The sequence below is a fragment of the Scyliorhinus torazame genome, chromosome 24 (genome assembly GCF_047496885.1).
Source record: "Scyliorhinus torazame isolate Kashiwa2021f chromosome 24, sScyTor2.1, whole genome shotgun sequence".
Taxonomy (NCBI): domain Eukaryota; kingdom Metazoa; phylum Chordata; class Chondrichthyes; order Carcharhiniformes; family Scyliorhinidae; genus Scyliorhinus; species Scyliorhinus torazame.
Genome location: NC_092730.1, coordinates 12,247,866 through 12,267,946, shown reverse-complemented (window position 1 = coordinate 12,267,946; position 20,081 = coordinate 12,247,866). Strand labels below are relative to the sequence as shown.

The 20,081-nt window shown below is 53.2% G+C and overlaps 1 protein-coding gene across 6 annotated transcripts in view; it reads right to left on the bottom strand.

The window, feature by feature from the left end:
- Positions 1-3,996: 3,996 nt before the first annotated feature.
- LOC140399885 (ADP-ribose glycohydrolase MACROD1-like) overlaps positions 3,997-20,081 on the bottom strand; it is a 959,160-nt gene continuing 943,075 nt past the window's right edge. For all 6 annotated transcript variants that reach the window (XM_072489356.1, XM_072489358.1, XM_072489355.1 and 3 more), the window contains one exon: positions 3,997-5,137. Coding sequence is in view for 5 of the 6 variants with exons in the window: in XM_072489358.1 (XP_072345459.1) it covers positions 5,112-5,137 (26 nt within the window). In the remaining variant the exon portion in view is untranslated. The remainder of the gene's footprint in view (positions 5,138-20,081) is intronic.

The following is a 20,081-nucleotide window of genomic DNA, read 5'->3' as shown; positions in this document are numbered from 1 at the left end:
TTGTATCTGTCCTGGGAGTGCAGACAGTTTTCCTCTGTATCTAACCCCGTGCTGTACCAGTCCTGGGAGTGTTTGATGGGGACAGTGTAGAGGGAGCTTTACTCTGTATCTAACCCCGTGCTGTACCTGTCCTGGGAGTGTTTGATGGGGACAGTGCAGAGGGAGCTTTACTCTATATCTAACTCCGTGCTGTCCCTGTCCTGGGAGTGTTTGATAGGGACAGTGGAGAGGGAGCTTTACTCTGTATCTAACCCCACGCTGTACCTGTCCTGGGAGTGTTTGATGGGGACGGTGTAGAGGGAGCTTTACTCTGTATCTAACCCCGTGCTGTGCCTGTCCTGGGAATGTTTGATGGGGACAGTGTAGAGGGAGCTTTACTCTGTATCTAACCCCGTGCTGTACCTGTCCTGGGAGTGTTTGATGGGGACAATGCAGAGGGAGCTTTACTCTGTATCTAACCCCGTGCTGTACCTGTCCTGGGAGTTTGATAGGGACAGTGGAAAGGGAGCTTTACTCTGTATCTAACCCCACGCTGTACCTGTCCTGGGAGTGTTTGATGGACACAGTGTAGAGGGAGCTTTACTCTGTATCTAACCCCGTGCTGTACCTGTCCTGGGATTGTTTGATGGGGACAGTGCAGAGGGAGCTTTACTCTATATCTAACTCCGTGCTGTACCTGTCCTGTGAGTGTTTGATAGGGACAGTGGAGAGGGAGCTTTACTCTGTATCTAACCCCACGCTGTACCTGTCCTGGGAGTGTTTGATGGGGACGGTGTAGAGGGAGCTTTACTCTGTATCTAACCCCGTGCTGTGCCTGTCCTGGGAGTGTTTGATGGGGACAGTGTAGAGGGAGCTTTACTCTGTATCTAACCCCGTGCTGTACCTGTCCTGGGAGTGTTTGATGGGGACAGTGTAGAGGGAGCTTTACTCTGTATCTCACCCCGTGCTGTGCCTGTCCTGGGAGTGTTTGATGGGGACAGTGTAGAGGGAGCTTTACTCTGTACCCCGTGCTGTACTTGTCCTGGGAGTGTTTGATGGGGACAATGTAGAGGGAGCTTTACTCTGTATCTAACCCTGTGCTGTACCTGTCCTGGGAGTGTTTGATGGGGACAGTGTAGAGGGAGCTTTACTCTGTATCTAACCCCGTGCTGTGCCTGTCCTGGGAGTGTTTGATGGGGACGGTGTAGAGGGAGCTTTACTCTGTATCTAACCCCGTGCTGTGCCTGTCCTGGGAGTGTTTGATGGGGACAGTGTAGAGGGAGCCTGTTCCCTAGTGTGCTGCGGATACTGATGACCTGCGGGGCATCGCTCCAAGAGATTCCAGTGTCAGTTGGGGAGACTGTGACTGGACTAGTAATCCTGGGGTCCAGGTTAATGCTCTGGGGACAGGGGTTCAAACCCCATCACGAATGCCATCCGGTGGAATTTGACCTACAGAAAGACCGACTCAACGGATGTGACCGTGAAGCTATTATCGGTCGTCAGAAAAACCCACCAGGTTCGTTGATGCCATTTGGTGTATCACCTTATCCGGTCTGGCCTCGGAGGCAGCTCCACGCCCACAGCAATGTTGTTGACTCTTAGCATCATAGAATCATAGAATTTGCAGTGCAGAAGGAGGCCATTCGGCCCATCAGGTTTACACCATGGAAAGACCGCCCTACTGAAGCCCCACACCTCCACCCTATCCCCGTAACACAGTAGCCCCAACCAACCTTTTTGGACACTAAGGGGCAATTTATCACGGCCAATCCATCTAACCCGCGCATCTTTGGACTGTGGGAGGAAACCGGAGCACCCGGAGGAAACCCACGCAGACACGGGGGTGGAGAACACGCAGACTCCGCACAGACAGTGACCCAAGCCGGGAATCGAACCCGGGACCCTGGGAGCTGCGAAGCAATTGTGCTAACCACTGTGCTACCGTGCCGCCCCCCTGAAGTGGTAAAGCAAGGCCACTCAGTTTAAGGGCAAGCAGGGGCGGGGAATAAAATGCTGGCCTTGCCACTGTCGCCCCCCACCCCCCGCGAAAGAATAAAGAAAGGTAAACTTCTCCTGTCGTTTTCATGATTACGCTCTCAGCCCACGCCGGTCCCGCCGACTCTCCGGTGACTGAAGACGGCCTGGGATGGGCCGAGTGGCTGCCCAAAAAAGCCGGATTCCCGCCGGCCCGGCGAAGGGAGCTACCGCGCATGCGCAGATCTGCGGCACCCGTTTTGACGCCGTTATCGGCAGCTGGTGCGGCGTGAGTCGTTCAGTGCCGTGCTGGCCTCCCGGAGGGCAGAGGATCGCTACACTTAGCGGTCCGATGACGCCGTCGTTAAACTGTCCAGTTTTTACAGCGGCGTCAACACTCTGCCTTTAGATGGCACCTGCTTCCTGTGCACCTGCCTGTGCCCACTCGGCTGCCAACCTCATCCGTCTGGGTGTAGCTGATTACCGAGTCAGTGGAAGTCAGCTCTGCCTCTAGCCCTTGCCTCGATGTTGCTGCCCGGCTGCAGCCTCCGCTTCCTGGGCGCACTGTTGAAAACCTCAGGGCGAAAGGTCAGGGCAGGAGGGAGATTGGGAGCGGCAGGCCGACGAGGGTCAGGGGGTGGGGGTGGGGTGGGCAGAGGGGGGCGGGGGGTTGACGTTGAGAACGGAATCACGATTCGCGACAGGATTGGAGATGTTGGGCGAGACAAAGAACAAAGAAAAGTACAGCACAGGGACAGGCCCTTCGGCCCTCCAAGCCCGCGCCGACCATGCTGCCCGACTAAACTACAATCTTCCACACTTCCTGGGTCCCTATCCCTCTATTCCCATCCTATTCATGTATTTGTCAAGATGCCCCTTAAACGTCACTATCGTCCCTGCTTCCACCACCTCCTGCGGCAGCGAGTTCCAGGCACCCACTACCCTCTGTGTAAAAAGCTTGCCTCGTACATCTCCACTAAACCTTGCCCCTCGCACCTTAAACCTATGCCCCCTAGTAATTGACCCCTCTACCCCGGGGAAAAGCCTCTGACTATCCACTCTGTCTATGCCCCTCATAATTTTGTAGACCTCTATCAGGTCGCCCCTCAGCCTCCGTCGTTCCAGTGAGAACAAACCGAGTTTATTCAACCTCTCCTCATAGCTAATGCCCTCCATACCAGGGAAGCATGCAGTCTGCCTTCAAACGTCACTCAAATTGTTAGAGTTTACCATGTAATAACACGTGAGTATTACAGTGAGATCTGCGTCTACGGTCATTACCGCTGTGACTCAACGCAAGGTATGAGTGAATGTCAACACATTCCCCTTAAAAGAGAAACTTAAGGGGCAGCACGGTGGCGCAGTGTTTAGCACTGGGACTGCGGCGCTGAGGACCCGGGTTCGGATCCCGAAGGGGCTGGTTTAGCACACGGGGCTAAATCGCTGGCTTTGAAAGCAGACCAAGGCAGGCCAGCAGCACGGTTCAATTCCCGTACCAGCCTCCCCGAACAGGCGCCGGAATGTGGCGACTAGGGGCTTTTCACAGTAACTTCATTGAAGCCTACTTGTGACAATAAGCGATTTTCATTTCATTTCATTTCATCCCGGCCCTGGGTCACTGTCCGTGTGGAGTTTGCACATTGTCCCCGTGTCTGCATGGGTCTCGCCCCCACAACCCAAAGATGTGCAGGGTAGGTGGATTGGCCGCGCTAAATTGTCCCTTAACTGGAGAAAAAATAAGTGGGTACTCTAAATTTATATTTAAAAAAAACATTGCTGCCTCACGGCACCGAGGTCCCGGGTTCGATCCCGGCTCTGGGTCACTGTCCGTGTGGAGTTTGCACATTCTCCCCGTGTTTGTGTGGGTTTCACCCCCACAACCCAAAGATGTGCAGGGTAGGTGGATTGGCCGCGCTAAATTGCCCCTTAATTGGAAAAAAATAATTGGGTACTTGTAGCGCAACAATTGTACCGTACTATCCCTAATACATACCACCACAGTACTCTAAATTTATTTTAAAAAAGAGAAACTTACAAACATTTAGCATCATGTGAATCACTTTATCACCACAGGATCGGCCACAATGATACCAGAATCATACACCCAGCAAGACACGGCAACAGGTATATTCAAACAATTACTCAACAACGCACAACTTTTTAAAAGGGACAATGGTGTATAGATCAGGTGAATGTCTGCTTCAGGGGAAGGTGACAATAAAATGGGGAAGGAGTAGGCATTAGTGAACTCCTCTGGGGTTGCATTTCAAGTGTAGTTGGCAAGCTCAACCGCTCCATCTGCCCTCCACAAAAATATTCCGTGTCCACTGTTAACCTGGTCAGCCATGGGAAAGGCCTTGGTCGAAACTATCCTCCCCTAGGTCGGTAAGGGAGTCACACAGAGAATAGATGGATAGAGGGAAGAGTGTTGAGACACACAATAATGGTTTGGTGACGGGCTGATAGATCGGCCTTGCGGGTAAAGTGGGTCGCGACCCTGCCTCTGAGCCAAGAGTGTCCTGGTCAGCCAGGCTTGATGCGGGTGTGGCGCCCCCTCAAGCCAGGCACGACGCCCCCTGGTGACAGGCTAGCGACCCGCTCCGGGAACTTCAGCCATGGAAGCACTCTCAAGCGCGTGCCTTGCGTGTCGCTTGGCGTGGGCAAGGAGCTGAAAGAGAAGAAGAGCGGGCAGGGAATGGACCAGCAGCTACACAGGGAACAGGGGTGGAAGTTACGAAGAACACGACAGATAACGGGACGGAGTAACATTGACAATAATACATAAATGGCTGGAGTTGGTGAATTATGGAGGGATGGGACAGAGAATAATGGCAAGACGGCAGCGAGATACATAGAGAGGTAAAATATTCTCCGTTAGCATGCATAATGGGGAAAAAACCATTGACATAAATGCAGAGTATAAGTCACCCCCCTGGATGTTTTTCTGTGACCAATATATTGACTTCAATAGCGGATGTGCTTCATAATCTAGAATTTATTGCGTCACCCTGTCCCGTTGTCACGTCACACCACATCTTCGGTTTGTAGATCAAGACTCGGCCGAATCGAGAGTCACGAGGGATATATTTCTTGCAGCACCCTCAGCTCCAGCCTTCCCCTCGTAATAAAGGCTTCACCCTTCACCGATGCTGTTCCTAAAGCTGGCCCTGGGACCCGGCACCTAATCCATCAAAGACACAAGTTTAAATGTTAATGAATGTGGGGCGTGTTGACAATTGGGAATGGGCAGGGGGGGGGGGGGGGGGGGGGGGGGGTTAATGTGACGGCAATGGCTTCCTCCCCTATTTTCCATTTTTCAAAAAAAGATGTCACCGTGCTAATGGAGGGGCCGCTGAACCTTTTCACAGTCTGGCAGCCGGGCGCCAAAATCCGGGCCCGAGGATGGATTCGAGGTAAGGCCGAGCTCGCACGTTTATTTTCCGGATCAACACGCGACGTTCCGACCCTGAGAGAAATGGGGCTTCTTCACCGCATCGCCGGCAGCCTTGCCACCCGCTGGCATTTCTCGTGGCACTCCGCCAGGGACGCGGGTGAGCCCGCAGATGAAATGCTGCCTTTACCCCCCCACCAGGCCGGGCGCAAATACGGGTTCAGCAGATGGGCCGAATTGCGTCCACTCTTGTCAGCGGGATCCCAACCTAGTTCTGCCTGGGTGCAGAAGAGGACCCCTACTCAAGCCCACACCTCCACCCCCCCATCCCTGTAACCCAGGATCCCCGAGACAGAGCGGACACATTCGGCCCATCTTCTAAGCCCATATTTGTGCCCGGGTCCGTGGAGTTTGCAGATTCTCCCCGTGTTCGCGTGGAACCGCACTTCCAAGTCTTTGGAGTTAAATGCGATGAAAGGTTTCTGCCTCCACCACCCTCTCAGGCAGTGAGCGCCAGACCACCACCCACCCATTGGTGCTGGTTTAGCACAGGGCTAAATAGCCGGCTTTTAAAGCAGGCCAAGGCAGGCCAGCAGCGCGGGTTCAATTCCCGTACCAGCCTCCCCGAACAGGCGCCGGAATGTGGTGACTAGGGGCTTTTCACAGTAGCTTCACTTGAAGCCGACTTATGACAATAAGCGATTTTCATTTTTTTTTTCATTTTCAATGGCTGCTTTGAGAATTATAAATCACTCAGTGTGCAGCCAATGCTCATCATTTTAGATCGCAGCTTATCAAATCTCTTCTTTTAAAAAATAAATTTCGAGTACCCAATTCATTTTCCCCAGTTAAGGGGCAATTTAGCGCGGCCAATCCACCTACCCGGCACATCTTTTGGGTTGTGGGGGTGAAACCCACGCAGACACGGGGGAGAATGCGCAAACTCCACACGGACAGTGACCCAGAGCCGGGATCGAACCTGGGACCTCGGCGCCGTGAGGCTGCAGGGATAACCCACTGCGCCGCACCCTTTAATAATAATAATCTTTATAAGTGTCACAGGTAGGTTTACATTAACGCCGCAATGAAGTTACTGTGAAAAGCCCCTCGTCGCCACATTCCGGCGCCTGTTCGGGTACACAGAGGGGGAATTCAGAATGTCCGATTCACCGAACAGCACGTCTTTCGGGACTTGTGGGAATCGAACCCGGGACCCTGGAGATGTGAAGCAACAGTGCTAACCACTGTGCTACCGTGCTGCCAACAGAGAAGGCAAAATACTTCCACGAGTATGATGAAAGGTCGCAGACTGAAAGGTTAACTCCTCCCTCCGCAGATGCTGCCAGGGCGGCATGGCAGCACAGTGGCTAGCACTGTTGCTTCACAGCTCCGGGGTCCCGGGTTCAAATCCCGGCTTGGGTCACTGTCTGTGCGGAGTCTGCACGTCCCCCCCGTGTCTGCGTGGGTTTCCTCCGGGTGCTCCGGTTTCCTCCCACAGTCCAAAGACGTGCAGGTTAGGCGGATTGGCCGAGCTAAATTGCCCTTAGTGTCCCAAAAAGATTAGGTGGGGTTACTGGGTTGCGGGGAGGGGTAGAGGCGTGGGATTAGATAGGGTGTTCTTTCCAAGAGCCGGTGCAGACTCGATGGGCCGAATGGCCTCCTCCTCGACTGTAAATTCTATAATCTGTGACCTGCTGGGTTCTTTGAAGTATTTTCTGTTTTGATTTCCCATATTTCTGTCGTATATTTTTGTGTTAAATATTGGCCTGTTCGTTGGGGAAGAACCTTCCCGCTCTTCCTTGCACCGTGGGAGGCTTTAGGTCTGTCTCAGGGGGTAGACAGGGGCCTCGGATTAACGACACGTTTGAAAGATAATGGGCGGGATTCTCCCTTAACCGGCCGGGTGGGCCGTACCGGAGCCAAGGAGTGGCGTGAACCACTCCGTCGTGGGGCCGCCCGGAAGGTGCAGGGGGCTAGGACGGCACCGGCGGGGTAGTCGCCGCGCCAACGGGCCTCCGCCGGCCGGTGCGAGTTGGCGCATGCGCGGAGCGGCAGCATGTACTGGCAACGTGCCTCAATGACTACCGACCAGTGGCCCTGACTCCAGTCGTAATGAAGTGCTTCGAGAGTTGATCATGAAACGCATCACCTCCATACTCCCAGAACGCCTTGATCCACTGCAATTCGCTTACCGCTGCAACCGGTCCACAGCAGACGCCATTTCCCTGGCCCTACACTCATCCCTAGAGCATCTCGAAAACAAGGACTCCTACATCAGATTCCTATTTATTGACTACAGCTCCGCCTTCAACACCATAATCCCAGCCAAGCACATATCAAAGCTCCAAAACCTAGGACTTGGCTCCCCACTCTGCAACTGGATCCTCGATTTTCTGACCAACAGACCACAATCAGTAAGAATGAACAACAACACCTCCTCCACAATAGTCCTCAACACCGGCGCCCCGCAAGGCTGCGTACTTAGCCCCCTATTCTGTTCCCTGTACACACACGACTGCGTGGCAAAACTTGGTTCCAACTCCATCTACAAGTTTACTGACGATACGACCATAGTGGGCCGGATCTCGAATAACGATGAGTCCGAAGACAGGAGGGAGATAGAGAACCTAGTGGAGTGGTGCAGCGACAACAATCTCTCCCTCAATGCCAGCAAAACTAAAGAGCTGGTAATTGACTTCAGGAAGCAAAGAACTGTACACGCCCCTGTCAGCGTCAACGGGGCCGAGGTGGAGATGGTTAGCAGTTTCAAATTCCTAGGGGTGCACATCTCCAAAAATCTGTCCTGGTCCACCCACGTCGACGCTACCACCAAGAAAGCACAACAGCGCCTATACTTCCTCAGGAAATGAAGGAAATTCGGCATGTCCACATTAACCCTTACCAACTTTTACAGATGCACCACAGAAAGCATCCTATCGGGCTGCATCACAGCCTGGTATGGCAACTGCTCGGCCCAGGACCGCAAGAAACTTCAGAGAGTCGTGAACACCGCCCAGTCCATCGCACGAACCTGCCTCCCATCCATTGACTCCATCCACACCTCCCGCTGCCTGGGGAAAGTGGGCAGCATAATCAAAGACCCCTCCCACCCGGCTTACTCACTCTTCCAACTTCTTCCATTGGGCAGGAGATACAGAAATCTGAGAACACGCACGAACAGACTCAAAAACAGCTTCTTCCCCGCTGTTACCAGACTCCTAAACGACCCTCTTATGGACTGACCTCATTAACACTACACCCTGTATGCTTCACCCGATGCCGGTGTTTATGTAGTTACATTGTGTACCTCGTGTTGCCCTATTATGTATTTTCTTTTATTCCCTTTTCTTCTCATGTACTTAATGATCTGTTGAGCTGCTCGTAGAAAAATACTTTACACTGTACCTCGGTACACGTGACAATAAACAAATCCAGTCCGATCCAATCCGATCATCCCAGCGCAGGCGCAGGGGGGTTCCTCTCCGCGCCGGCCATGCCAGACCGTTACAGCGGCCGGCGCGGAGGGAAAGAGTGCCCCCACGGCGCAGGCCCGCCCGCGGATCGATGGGCCCCGTTCGCGGGCCAGGCCACCGTAGCGGCCCCCCACCCCCCCCGCCCCGGGGCCAGATCCCCCCCATGCCCCCCCCCCCCCCCCGGAGGTCTCCGCAGGCCGCCCGCAGAGCCAGGCCCCGCCGGTACGGACCTGGTTTGATTTACGCCGGCGGGACCGGCCGAAAACGGGCGGCCACTCGGCCCATCGCGGGGCGGATGATCGCCGGGGCGGGGGGCGACAACTGCCAACGGCCCCCGACCGGCGCGACGCGACTCCCGCCCCGCCGAAAAACCGGCGCCGGGGAATCCGTCAGCCGGCGGCGGGGCAGGATTCACGCCCCCCCCCCCCCCCCCGGCGATTCTCCGGCCCAGCGGGGGGGGGGGGGTCGGAGAATCCCGCCAACCTCCGGAAGTGTGATTCTCCCCCAGCACTGGCACGACTGCGCCAGCCTAGATTAAGGGATCACGGTTTTTCGAGTGGGTCGCGAACTCTGTGATGAGGCAAGGGCTGCCACAGAATCATAGGATGGAGTCCCTACAGTGCAGAAGGACAATCACCGACCCTCCGAAGGAGGACCCTGCCCAGTACCACTCCGCTGCGCGCACCATCCGATCCCCATAACCTAACCTGCACATCTTTGGACACTAAGGGGCAACCGATCATGGCCAATCCACCTAACCTGCACATCTTTGGACTGTGGGAGGAAACTGGGGCACCTGGAGGAAACCCACACAGACACGGGGGGAGAACGTGCAGACTCCACACAGTCACCCGAGGCCGGAATCGAACCTGGGACCCTGGTGCTGTGAGGCAGCGGTGCTAACCGCACATCGGAAGCCCCATGTTGGCAGGGAAGGCTCTAACTTTGCAGGTGGGAGCCTTCGTCCCGGCGCCGCACTGTCCTGCAGCAGAAGCCAGGCTCACGTGACACCAGGAAGCTTCCAGTGGGATACACTGGCGCAGGTCCTTCGGGCAAAACACGAGGTCAGCAGTTTCTGCTCGTCAAATGCATAATGCTCAAACTGAACTCCCCTGCACGGGAACAGCGGCGTTTCCAGAAGCGATGACATTGACAGTGCGAGGGAGCAAAAAGCAACATTCCTGCAGATACAGTCATTAATCCCGATAGTTACACAGCCCTTCGCATTTCCACCGTGCGCACATTAATCCAGCTCCTCCTCATTACTGGATTCACTAACTCCTCGCAAGACACCCCCCGCCCCATTTCCCAAATGACCGAGTCAGCAGTATACTTAGACCCTCATTGAAAATACAGCATTTTTAATTCTCAGTTTCAACGAGCTCCTGAGAATTGCCCCTCTCTCAAACATTCTGCTAGTTTTCCGCTCTCCTTTCCTGCCGACTTAGAATCAGAGAAACCCGGCAGTGCGGAAGGAGGACATTCGGCCCATCGAGTCTGCACGCACGCACTGAAGGAGCGGCCTACTTATACCCACTCCCCCCGCCCTATCCCTCGTCACCCCGCCAAAACCTGCCCGTCTTTGGACACTAAGGGGCAATTTATCACGGCCAATCCGCCTAACCGGCACATCTTTGGACTGCGGGAGGAAACCGGAGCACCCGGAGGAAACCCACGCAGACACGGGGGGAGAACGTGCAGACGCCGCACCGACAGTCACCCGAGAATCGAACCTGGTTCCCTGACGCTGTGAGGCAGCAGTGCTAACCCACTGTGCCGCCGTTATCCGTGATCTGAGTTAACGGTTCCTCCAATCTCAGCCTAACTCTGATACATCACTCCATCGAGAGGCCAAGCCTGACCGAGGCAATGAGTGTGTGATCAGTGGCATTCAGCCCCTCCAGCTTGTTCTGTCCCACAATTAGATCATGGCTGACTATATCTCAGCTCCATCTCCCTGCCTTCGGTTCCCATAATCCTTGATGCTCGGTCAATAAGGGGCAGCACAGTAGCATTGTGGGTAGCACAATTGCTTCACAGCGCCAGGGTCCCAGGTTCGATTCCGGCTTGGGTCTCTGTCTGTGCGGAGTCTGCACATCCTCCCCGTGTGTGCGTGGGTTTCCTCCGGGTGCTCCGGTTTCCTCCCACAGTCCAAAGATGTGCAGGTTAGGTGGATTGGCCATGATAAATTGCCCCTTGGTGTCCAAAATTGCCCTTAGTGTTGGACTGGGTTATGGGGATAGGGTGGAGGTGTTGACCTTGGGTCGGGTGCTCTTTCCAAGAGCCGGTGCAGACTTGATGGGCCGAATGGCCTCCTTCTGCACTGTAAATTCTGTCTATAATAACTCCAGAAGCAAGATTGGAGACAATTGAAGGCTTTATTACACTAGATGTTTCCCCCAGCAGCGCAGGTACAGAAGGCAGCTGCTGGGGCGACACGGGCTCTTATACCCCGCCTTGCTGGGCGGAGCCAGCACACAGGCTTAACCAATGAGAATAGAGTGCCTTCTACACCAATGGTCTTCCGGCATTACAGAGTACCGTAATACCTCTAATACTGACTACCACAGTCCTCAACGCTCTTTTATCCAACAAAAATGTATCAACCTTTTCTACTGATCTCAAGCCTCAACAGCTTTTTGGGGCGAGCCCTTGGTGTTAATAAGTGTTTCCTGACAAGTTTGGAATAAATAGCCGAACTTTAATTTGAAACGTTCTGACCCCTTGTTCTGGATTTCGCCCCACCTGATGAAACACTTTCACTCTCTCGGCCCTACCAGATGCGTCAATCGTCTCAAATGCCTCGGTTGTGGCACGCCCTCCACCTTCAATCTTCCACGTTTGAGGGACGACAAGCGAGACTTTCTCTGCGACGCCCCTGCATTGATCCTCTGCGCGGTGCGGTGGGGTGGGGGGGGGGGCGGCTAGCAGCCGCTCAGCGTAAAGCCCCCCCCCCCCCAACGGCTTTGCCTGCGGATACGGCCGGGGAATGGCCAGATCCGTGCCCCCGCTGGTTTTCAAAGGAACACGACGGAACAGAGGGCTGGGGAGGCTGCCTGAGTTGCTGGTGCTTCTGCTGGTGCGTGGGGGACAGGCTACGGCAGCGAGCAGCCAGCCTGCGCACCTCCTCCACTGGGTATCCCATACTTCATGCGGCAGAACGCAAATAACTTCCAGGTGGAATTGAATTTACTTCGATACCATTCTCAGCTGATAGGAATGGATTATCCGTTAACCCGCCTTTAAAACGAGAACCACATTGTTTAGGCTTCGCAATTGACCCGGGGACGGAAAGGCGGAGCGAGGGGGCGGGATTCTCTGACTGGGCTGGGCGCGGTTCACGCGAAGCCGCCCCGACGTCGGCCAGTGGCATGGTCGGGTGCCGCACTAGGCCCCCGCGGGCCCCCCCCCCCCGCCCCCAGCGATTCCACGCCCCGGAGGGGCCTAGTGACCTTCAAGAAAGCCCGAGTCCGTTCACATCTGGTCTTACCCGGGCGGGACCTCGGCGTCCATCCTGCGGGGGGGGGGGGGGGGCCTGTTGGGGGTGGAGGGGGGTCCGACCCCGGGGGGGCGGGGGGGGGGTACCGGGGCCTATCGATCGGCGGGCCGGCCCCTCCTGGTGGGGGCCTCTTTTACTCCGCGTCAATACTTAGCCTCGGGATCAGAGATTGGGGGGGGGGGCGCCATTCGACCGGAAGAAAGCAGAGTCCGGTTGCGGGCACTTGGCCGTTTCTTTGGGCCCCGCCAAGGCTGCACTCACATAGTTTCCTGCACTGACAGATCGGGGCACCATTTTGAAAGGCCGCCCGATCTTTCGACCCCCCCCCCTCCCCCCCCCCCCCCCCGTCCTCCGTCAGCGATCCTGCCGCAGCCTCCGGACCCCCCTCACTGCGCCCAACGAACCTCTTCCGGGGTCCTCGATACATCCTCCACCTCCCTCACCCCACCTCGAACGGACAAGGCGCCCCCAGGCCCCACCCCTGGCCGGGGCAGCCTGGCGTTCAGGTCTCTTGGCGCTGGCAGCCTGGCTCCATGGCAGTGCCCCTGCCAGCCTGCCAGTGCCACCTGGGCACTCAGGCAATGCATGGGTGGCAGTGCCAAGGTGCCGGAAGAGGGGCCAGGGTGCCGCACTGCCTAATGCCCAACCACCTGGGACCTCCAATGGCCTGGGAGGCCCCCTCCAGCCCCAGGTGCCCCCACTTGCGCCTTCAGTACAGGACACATAATTAAGCCTGGATTTGGGGGGGGGGTTCAATGACATCGGTTCCTGTATTGATAACCTGAGAAACCCACTGGGGCTTGCGGAGTTGTAATGAGGGGAGTTGGGTCGACAGGAATGGGGAGGGAAGCCCGAGATAGAATAATCACGGGCGATAGCAATCGCATGAAGGGGCTAATTTTGCTAAGGTTCTGTTCCACGAGGGGCGGGGGTACCTCACTCCAGAAACCTTCACGTCCACGGATTTCCTGACTGCGTGAGGGAGGGCGGGGAGGGGGGGTGGGAGTACGGCGGGACGGAGGATCCCCATCAGTGAGTCTCACAGCCAACGTTGATTCAGTCTTCACCTGACCCCACCCACACTCACACTTAATAATAATAATCGCTTATTGTCACACGGAGGCTTCAAAGAAGTTACTTTGAAAAGCCCCTAGTCACTACATTCCGGCGCCTGTTCGGGGAGGTCGGTACGGGAACACGTGCAACAGGATAAATGGTGCGGAGATCAGTAAATTCAGAGAATCGTAGAATCCCGGTCGTGCAAAAGGTGGCCATTCGGCCCATCGAGTCTGCACCGACCCTACGAAAGAGCACCTTGCCGAGGGCCACTCCCCCACCCCATCTCTGCAACCCTGTAACCTAACAGAGAGAGTCTGTGGAATTCATTGCCACAGAGGGCGGTGGAGGCCGGGACGTTGAGTGTCTTTAAGACAGAAGTTGATAAATTCTTGATTTCACGGGGAATTAAGGGCTATGGAGAGAGAGCAGGTAAATGGAATTGAAATCAGCCATGATTGAATGGTGGACTCGATGGGCCGAATGGCCTTACTTCCGCTCCTATGTCTTATGGTCTTATCGTCTTATGGTCTTAACCTATCTTTGGTCACTAAGAGGCAACTTATCGTGGCAAATCCACCTAACCTGCACGGTCATGTGAGAGTACCTTGAAGAAATGGGTGTTTATAAATGGGTGTGTATATAAATATCTGTAGTGAGCATACCTTTAAGAAATGGGTGTTTATAAATGGGTGTGTATATAAATATCTGCAGTGAGAGTACCTTTAAGAAATGGGTGTTCATTACTGCAGTGATGTCAGCGAGTGGGTGGAGCTGGGCTGTCTGTCAGCTTTTTACTTTTGTTTTAGGCTGTTTGCTGCAGGGTGTGTTTTACTTCCATATTCAGAGCTGGATAGCTGCAGTCACAGCCAGAAGGTGTATGAGTCTCTCTCTCTGTAATCCAAAGACTGTAAATCGATCCTTTGGTGATTTAAAATTAATAACTGCTCTCAGTAGTGCCTTTAACCTGATGTGCTTCTGTTAAAAGTTTTGTTTTAAGTCTTATGGATGTGAAAAGGAAAGTAAGAATTACTTAGTGTTGTATTCTTTGGGGGTTGTATTTGAATTGATGGTTGCTAAGATGTTCACTGTTTTAAAAAGGTTAACTTGAGTTCATAGAATAAACATTGATTTGCTGTCCCACACCTGTAGAGTGGGCCGTGTGCTCCCCATCCCACAATCTAGGAAAAGTTGTGGGTCAGGGGAACGCCATGATACACTTTGGGGTTCTCTAAACCCTGGCCCATAACAGCACATCTTTGGACTGTGGGAGGAAACCGGAGCACACGGAGGAAACCCACGCAGACACGGGGGGGGGGGGGGGGGGGGGGGAGAACGTGCAGACTCCGCGCAGACAGTGACCCCAAGCCGGGAATCGAACCGGCGCCGTGAGGCGGTGCTGATCACCGCGCAGCCTCATTGGGCATTTCCACTCCCTAACGGCCGTCAAAAGCGCCGCAAAATTAACCCACAAGTCAGCACCCGAAGAGGAATAAGGAAGAAAATTGGACTGAGGGAGGGACAGCAGTAATTATCAAAGAGGGAAATAAGAAGTTTGCCGATTCAGCAATCCCATAACCGAGAAAAGCCCAGTTATTGATGCAGCAAGTCGCTGCGAAATGTAGGTTATTTTTATTAATTAACGCCGAGCTAACTGTGGGAATAACCGCACTAAAACCTTCTCCTCGCTTCCTTCTGGGTACGCAATATTTAACAAAGACGTATAGCCTGGTTGATAAAGAGGCGACAGGAATAATTTGGTAGTAAATTATTCAGCCGTTACTTCGATTGTGAGAGCTGATGAGGGAAGATGGGAATAGCTTTCCCTTGTAACACCCACCATTTATCTGCTCGAAAGCTATTCGGCACCGACAGTTTCAAGATTTAGAGTTTGGTGCGAGAGATTTGCCAGCTGGTGTATGAGGCTTCCCTGCCGCTGCCCCCAACCCCCGTTTTCTCCCCCCCCCCCCCCCCCCCCGCTTTCTTTACAAATCGGCAGATTTGAAATAGCTTGCACACCAATAGCATTGTCGTGGGCCCGGGTCCTCCCAGCCAGTGTTTTTGCAGCCGATTGAATGCCGTCTGAATCAGTAGCCATCGCTGCAATGTGGGAGACGCAGCAAAACTCCCACAAACGGAGAGCTGGATTCTCCGCCTCGATGTGCCACATTTCTGTTTCACCCCGCCGAGCGGGTGCTCCGTTACTCCGGCCGCGGCCCTGAGATCCGTTGTGCCCGCCTGAGTGGGCAGACGTCCCATTGCAAAGGTGGCACCTCCGACAGTGCTGTGGGTTCCCATTGCGACAGTGCAGCACTCCAGCGGAGGGCCACTCTGCCATCCAGGCAGAGGTTTCTGGGATAATAATCAGTTGAATTTAATTTGTGGGGGTGGGGGGGGGGGGGGGGGGGGGGGGGGGGGAGAGAATTTTCCACGCGTGTTTCATGGCGGGGCTAGAAGATCTTGCTGGCGAGAATGGCCGCAATCCCCCCCTCCCACCCACCCCAGATATTTTTTTGCTGGTTTCCTGATTTTATATTTGTGCATCTGGAGGTTTCGAAGGGACTGCGATTAGCATTGTTGCCTCACCGATGTGCAACCTCTCCTACGTTATCACTCCAGCACTGAGTGCTGAATTTGGTGTTTTTTGAGTGCGATAGTGAGAGTTTGGTGACCGAGGGAGTTAGGGGAGGAGGGAGTAAGGTGCTCCTTTCATTTTGTTTCCGACATTTCCGCAAAGAGTGAGAAGAGAGCCAGGAGTTTACAGGAAGTGTAGCTGACTGGGAGCAGAGTCGGTTGGCGGAGATCTAGTTAGTCCACACAGCAGCTATATTCTTTAAGGTAAGAGGGGATGGAGGCTAGGCCAGTTACATGCTCCTCCTGTAGGATGTGGGTGGTGAGGGATACCACCGGTGTCCCCACTGACTATACCTGCGGGAAGTGCACCCAACTTCAGCTCCTCAAAGACCGTGTTAGGGAACTGGAGCTGAAGCTGGATGAACTTCGGATCATCCGGGAGGCAGAGGGGGTGATTGAGAAGAGTTACAGGGAGGTAACCACACCCAAGGTACAGGACAAGAATAGCTGGGTTACAGTCAGGGGGAAAAAACAAACAGGCAGACAGTGCAGGGATCCCTCGTGGCCGTTCCCCTTCAAAACAAGTATACCGTTTTGGATGCTGTTGGGGGGGATGACCTACCGGGGGAAGGCCCTAGCGGTCAGGTCTCTGGCACGGAGTCTGGCTCTGGGGCTCAGAAGGGAAGGGGGGAGAATAGAAAAGCAATAGTAGTCGGAGATTCAATGGTTAGGGGAATAGATAGGAGATTCTGTGGTCGCGAGCGAGACTCCCGGAAGGTATGTTGCCTCCCGGGTGCCAGGGCCAGGGATGTCTCGGATCGTGTCTTCAGGATCCTTAAGGGGGAGGGTGAGCAGCCAGAAGTCGTGGTGCACATTGGTACCAACGACATAGGTAGGAAAAGGGGTGTGGAGGTAATAAACAAGTTTAGGGAGTTAGGCTGGAAGTTCAAAGCCAGGACAGACAGAGTTGTCATCTCTGGTTTGTTGCCGGTGCCACGTGATAGCGAGGCTAGGAATAGGGAGAGAGTGCAGTTGAACACGTGGCTGCAGGAATGGTGTAGGAGGGAGGGCTTCAGGTATTTGGATAATTGGAGCGCATTCTGGGGAAGGTGGGACCTGTACAAGCAGGACGGGTTGCATCTGAACCAGAGGGGCACCAATATCCTGGGAGGGAGGTTTGCTAGTACTCTTCGGGAGGGTTTAAACTAATTTGGCAGGGGAATGGGAACCGGATTTGTAGTCCAGCAACTAAGGTAGCCGATATTCAGGACGCCAAAGCATGTAATGAGGCAGTGGGGAAGGGAACACTGACAAAGGAGAGTATTTGCAGGCACGGAGATGGGTTGAAGTGTGTATACTTCAACGCAAGAAGCATCAGGAATAAGGTGGGTGAACTTAAGGCATGGATCGGTACTTGGGACTACGATGTGGTGGCCATCACGGAAACTTGGATAGAAGAGGGCAGAAATGGTTGTTGGAGGTCCCTGGTTATAGATGTTTCAATAAGATTAGGGAGGGTGGTAAAAGAGGTGGGGGGGTGGCATTATTAATTAGAGATAGTATAACAGCTGCAGAAAGGCAGTTCGAGGAGTATCACCCTATTGAGGTAGTCTGGGTTGAAGTCAGAAATAGGAAAGGAGCAGTCACCTTGTTAGGAGTTTTCTATAGGCCCCCCAATAGTAACAGAGATGTGGAGGAACAGATTGGGAAACAGATTTTGGAAAGGTGCAGAAGTCATAGGGTAGTAGTCATGGGCGACTTTAACTTCCCAGATATTGAGTGGAAACTCTTTAGATCAAATAGTTTGGATGGGGTGGAGTTTGTGCAGTGTGTCCAGGAAGCTTTTCTAACACAGTATGTAGATTGTCCGACCAGAGGAGGGGCAATATTGGATTTAGTACTGGGTAATGAACCAGGGCAAGTGATAGATTTGTTAGTGGGGGAGCATTTTGGAGATAGTGACCACAATTCTGTGACTTTCACTTTAGTAATGGAGAGGGATAGGTACGTGCAACAGGGCAAGGTTTACAATTGGGGGAAGGGTAAATACGATGTTGTCAGACAAGAATTGAAGTGCATAAGTTGGGAACACAGGCTGGCAGGGAAGGACACAAGTGAAATGTGGAACTTGTTCAAGGAACAGGTGCTACTTGTCCTTGATATGTATGTCTCTGTCAGGCAGGGAAGAGATGGTCGAGTGAGGGAACCATGGTTGACAAGAGAGGTTGAATGTCTTGTTAAGAGGAAAAAGGTGACTTATGTAAGGCTGAGGAAACAAGGTTCAGACAGGACATTGGAGGGGTACAAGATAGCCAGGAGGGAACTGAAGAAAGGGATTAGGAGAGCTAAGAGAGGGCATGAACAATCTTTGGCGGGTAGGATCAAGGAAAACCCCAAGGCCTTTTACACATATGTGAGAAATATGAGAATGACTAGAGCGAGGGTAGGTCCGATCAAGGACAGTAGCGGGAGATTGTGTATTGAGTCTGAAGAGATAGGAGAGGTCTTGAATGAGTATTTTTCTTCTGTATTTACAAATGAGAGGGGCGATATAGTTGGAGAGGACAGTGTGAAACAGATTGGTAAACTCGAGGAAATACTTGTCAGGAAGGAAGATGTGTTGGGCATTTTGAAAAACTTGAGGATAGACAAGTCCCCCGGGCCTGACGGGATATATCCAATGATTCTATGGGAAGCAAGAGATGAAATTGCAGAGCCGTTGGCAATGATCTTTTCGTCCTCACTGTCAACAGGGGTGGTACCAGGGGATTGGAGAGTGGCGAATGTCGTGCCCCTGTTCAAAAAAGGAACTAGGGATAACCCTGGGAATTACAGGCCAGTTAGTCTTACTTCGGTGATAGGCAAAGTCATGGAAAGGGTACTGAAGGATAGGATTTCTGAGCATCTGGGAAGACACTGCTTGATTAGGGATAGTCAGCACGGATTTGTGAGGGGTAGGTCTTGCCTTACAAATCTTATTGAATTCTTTGAGGAGGTGACCAAGCATGTGGATGAAGGTAAAGCAGTGGATGTAGTGTACATGGATTTTAGTAAGGCATTTGATAAAGTTCCCCATGGTAGGCTTATGCAGAAAGTAAGGAGGCATGGGATAGTGGGAAATTTGGCCAGTTGGATAACGAACTGGCTAACCGATAGAAGTCAGAGAGTGGTGGTGGATGGCAAATATTCAGCCTGGATCCCAGTTACCAGTGGCGTACCGCAGGGATCAGTTCTGGGTCCTCTGCTGTTTGTGATTTTCATTAATGACTTGGATGAGGGAGTTGAAGGGTGGGTCAGTAAATTTGCAGACGATACGAAGATTGGTGGAGTTGTGGATAGTAAGGAGGGCTGTTGTCGGCTGCAAAGAGACATAGCTAGGATGCAGAGCTGGGCTGAGAAGTGGCAGATGGAGTTTAACCCTGAAAAGTGTGAGGTTGTCCATTTTGGAAAGACAAATATGAATGCGGAATATAGGGTTAACGGTAGAGTTCTTGGCAATGTGGAGGAGCAGAGAGATCTTGGGGTCTATGTTCATACATCTTTGAAAGTTGCCACTCAAGTGGATAGAGCTGTGAAGAAGGCCTATGGTGTGCTCGCGTTCATTAACAGAGGGATTGAATTTAAGAGCCGTGAGGTGATGATGCAGCTGTACAAAACTTTGGTAAGGCCACATTTGGAGTACTGTGTACAGTTCTGGTCGCCTCATTTTAGGAAGGATGTGGAAGCTCTGGAAAAGGTGCAAAGAAGATTTACCAGGATGTTGCCTGGAATGGAGAGTAGGTCTTACGAGGAAAGGTTGAGGGTGCTAGGCCTTTTCTCATTAGAGCGGAGAAGGATGAGGGGCGACTTAATAGAGGTTTATAAGATGATCAGGGGAATAGATAGAGTAGACAGTCAGAGACTTTTTCCCCGGGTGGAACACACCATTACAAGGGGACATAAATTTAAGGTGAAAGGTGGAAGATATAGGAGGGATATCAGAGGTAGGTTCTTTACCCAGAGAGTAGTGGGGGCATGGAATGCACTGCCTGTGGAAGTAGTTGAGTCGGAAACATTAGGGACCTTCAAGCAGCTATTGGATAGGTACATGGATGACGGTAAAATGATATAGTGTAGATTTATTTGTTCTTAA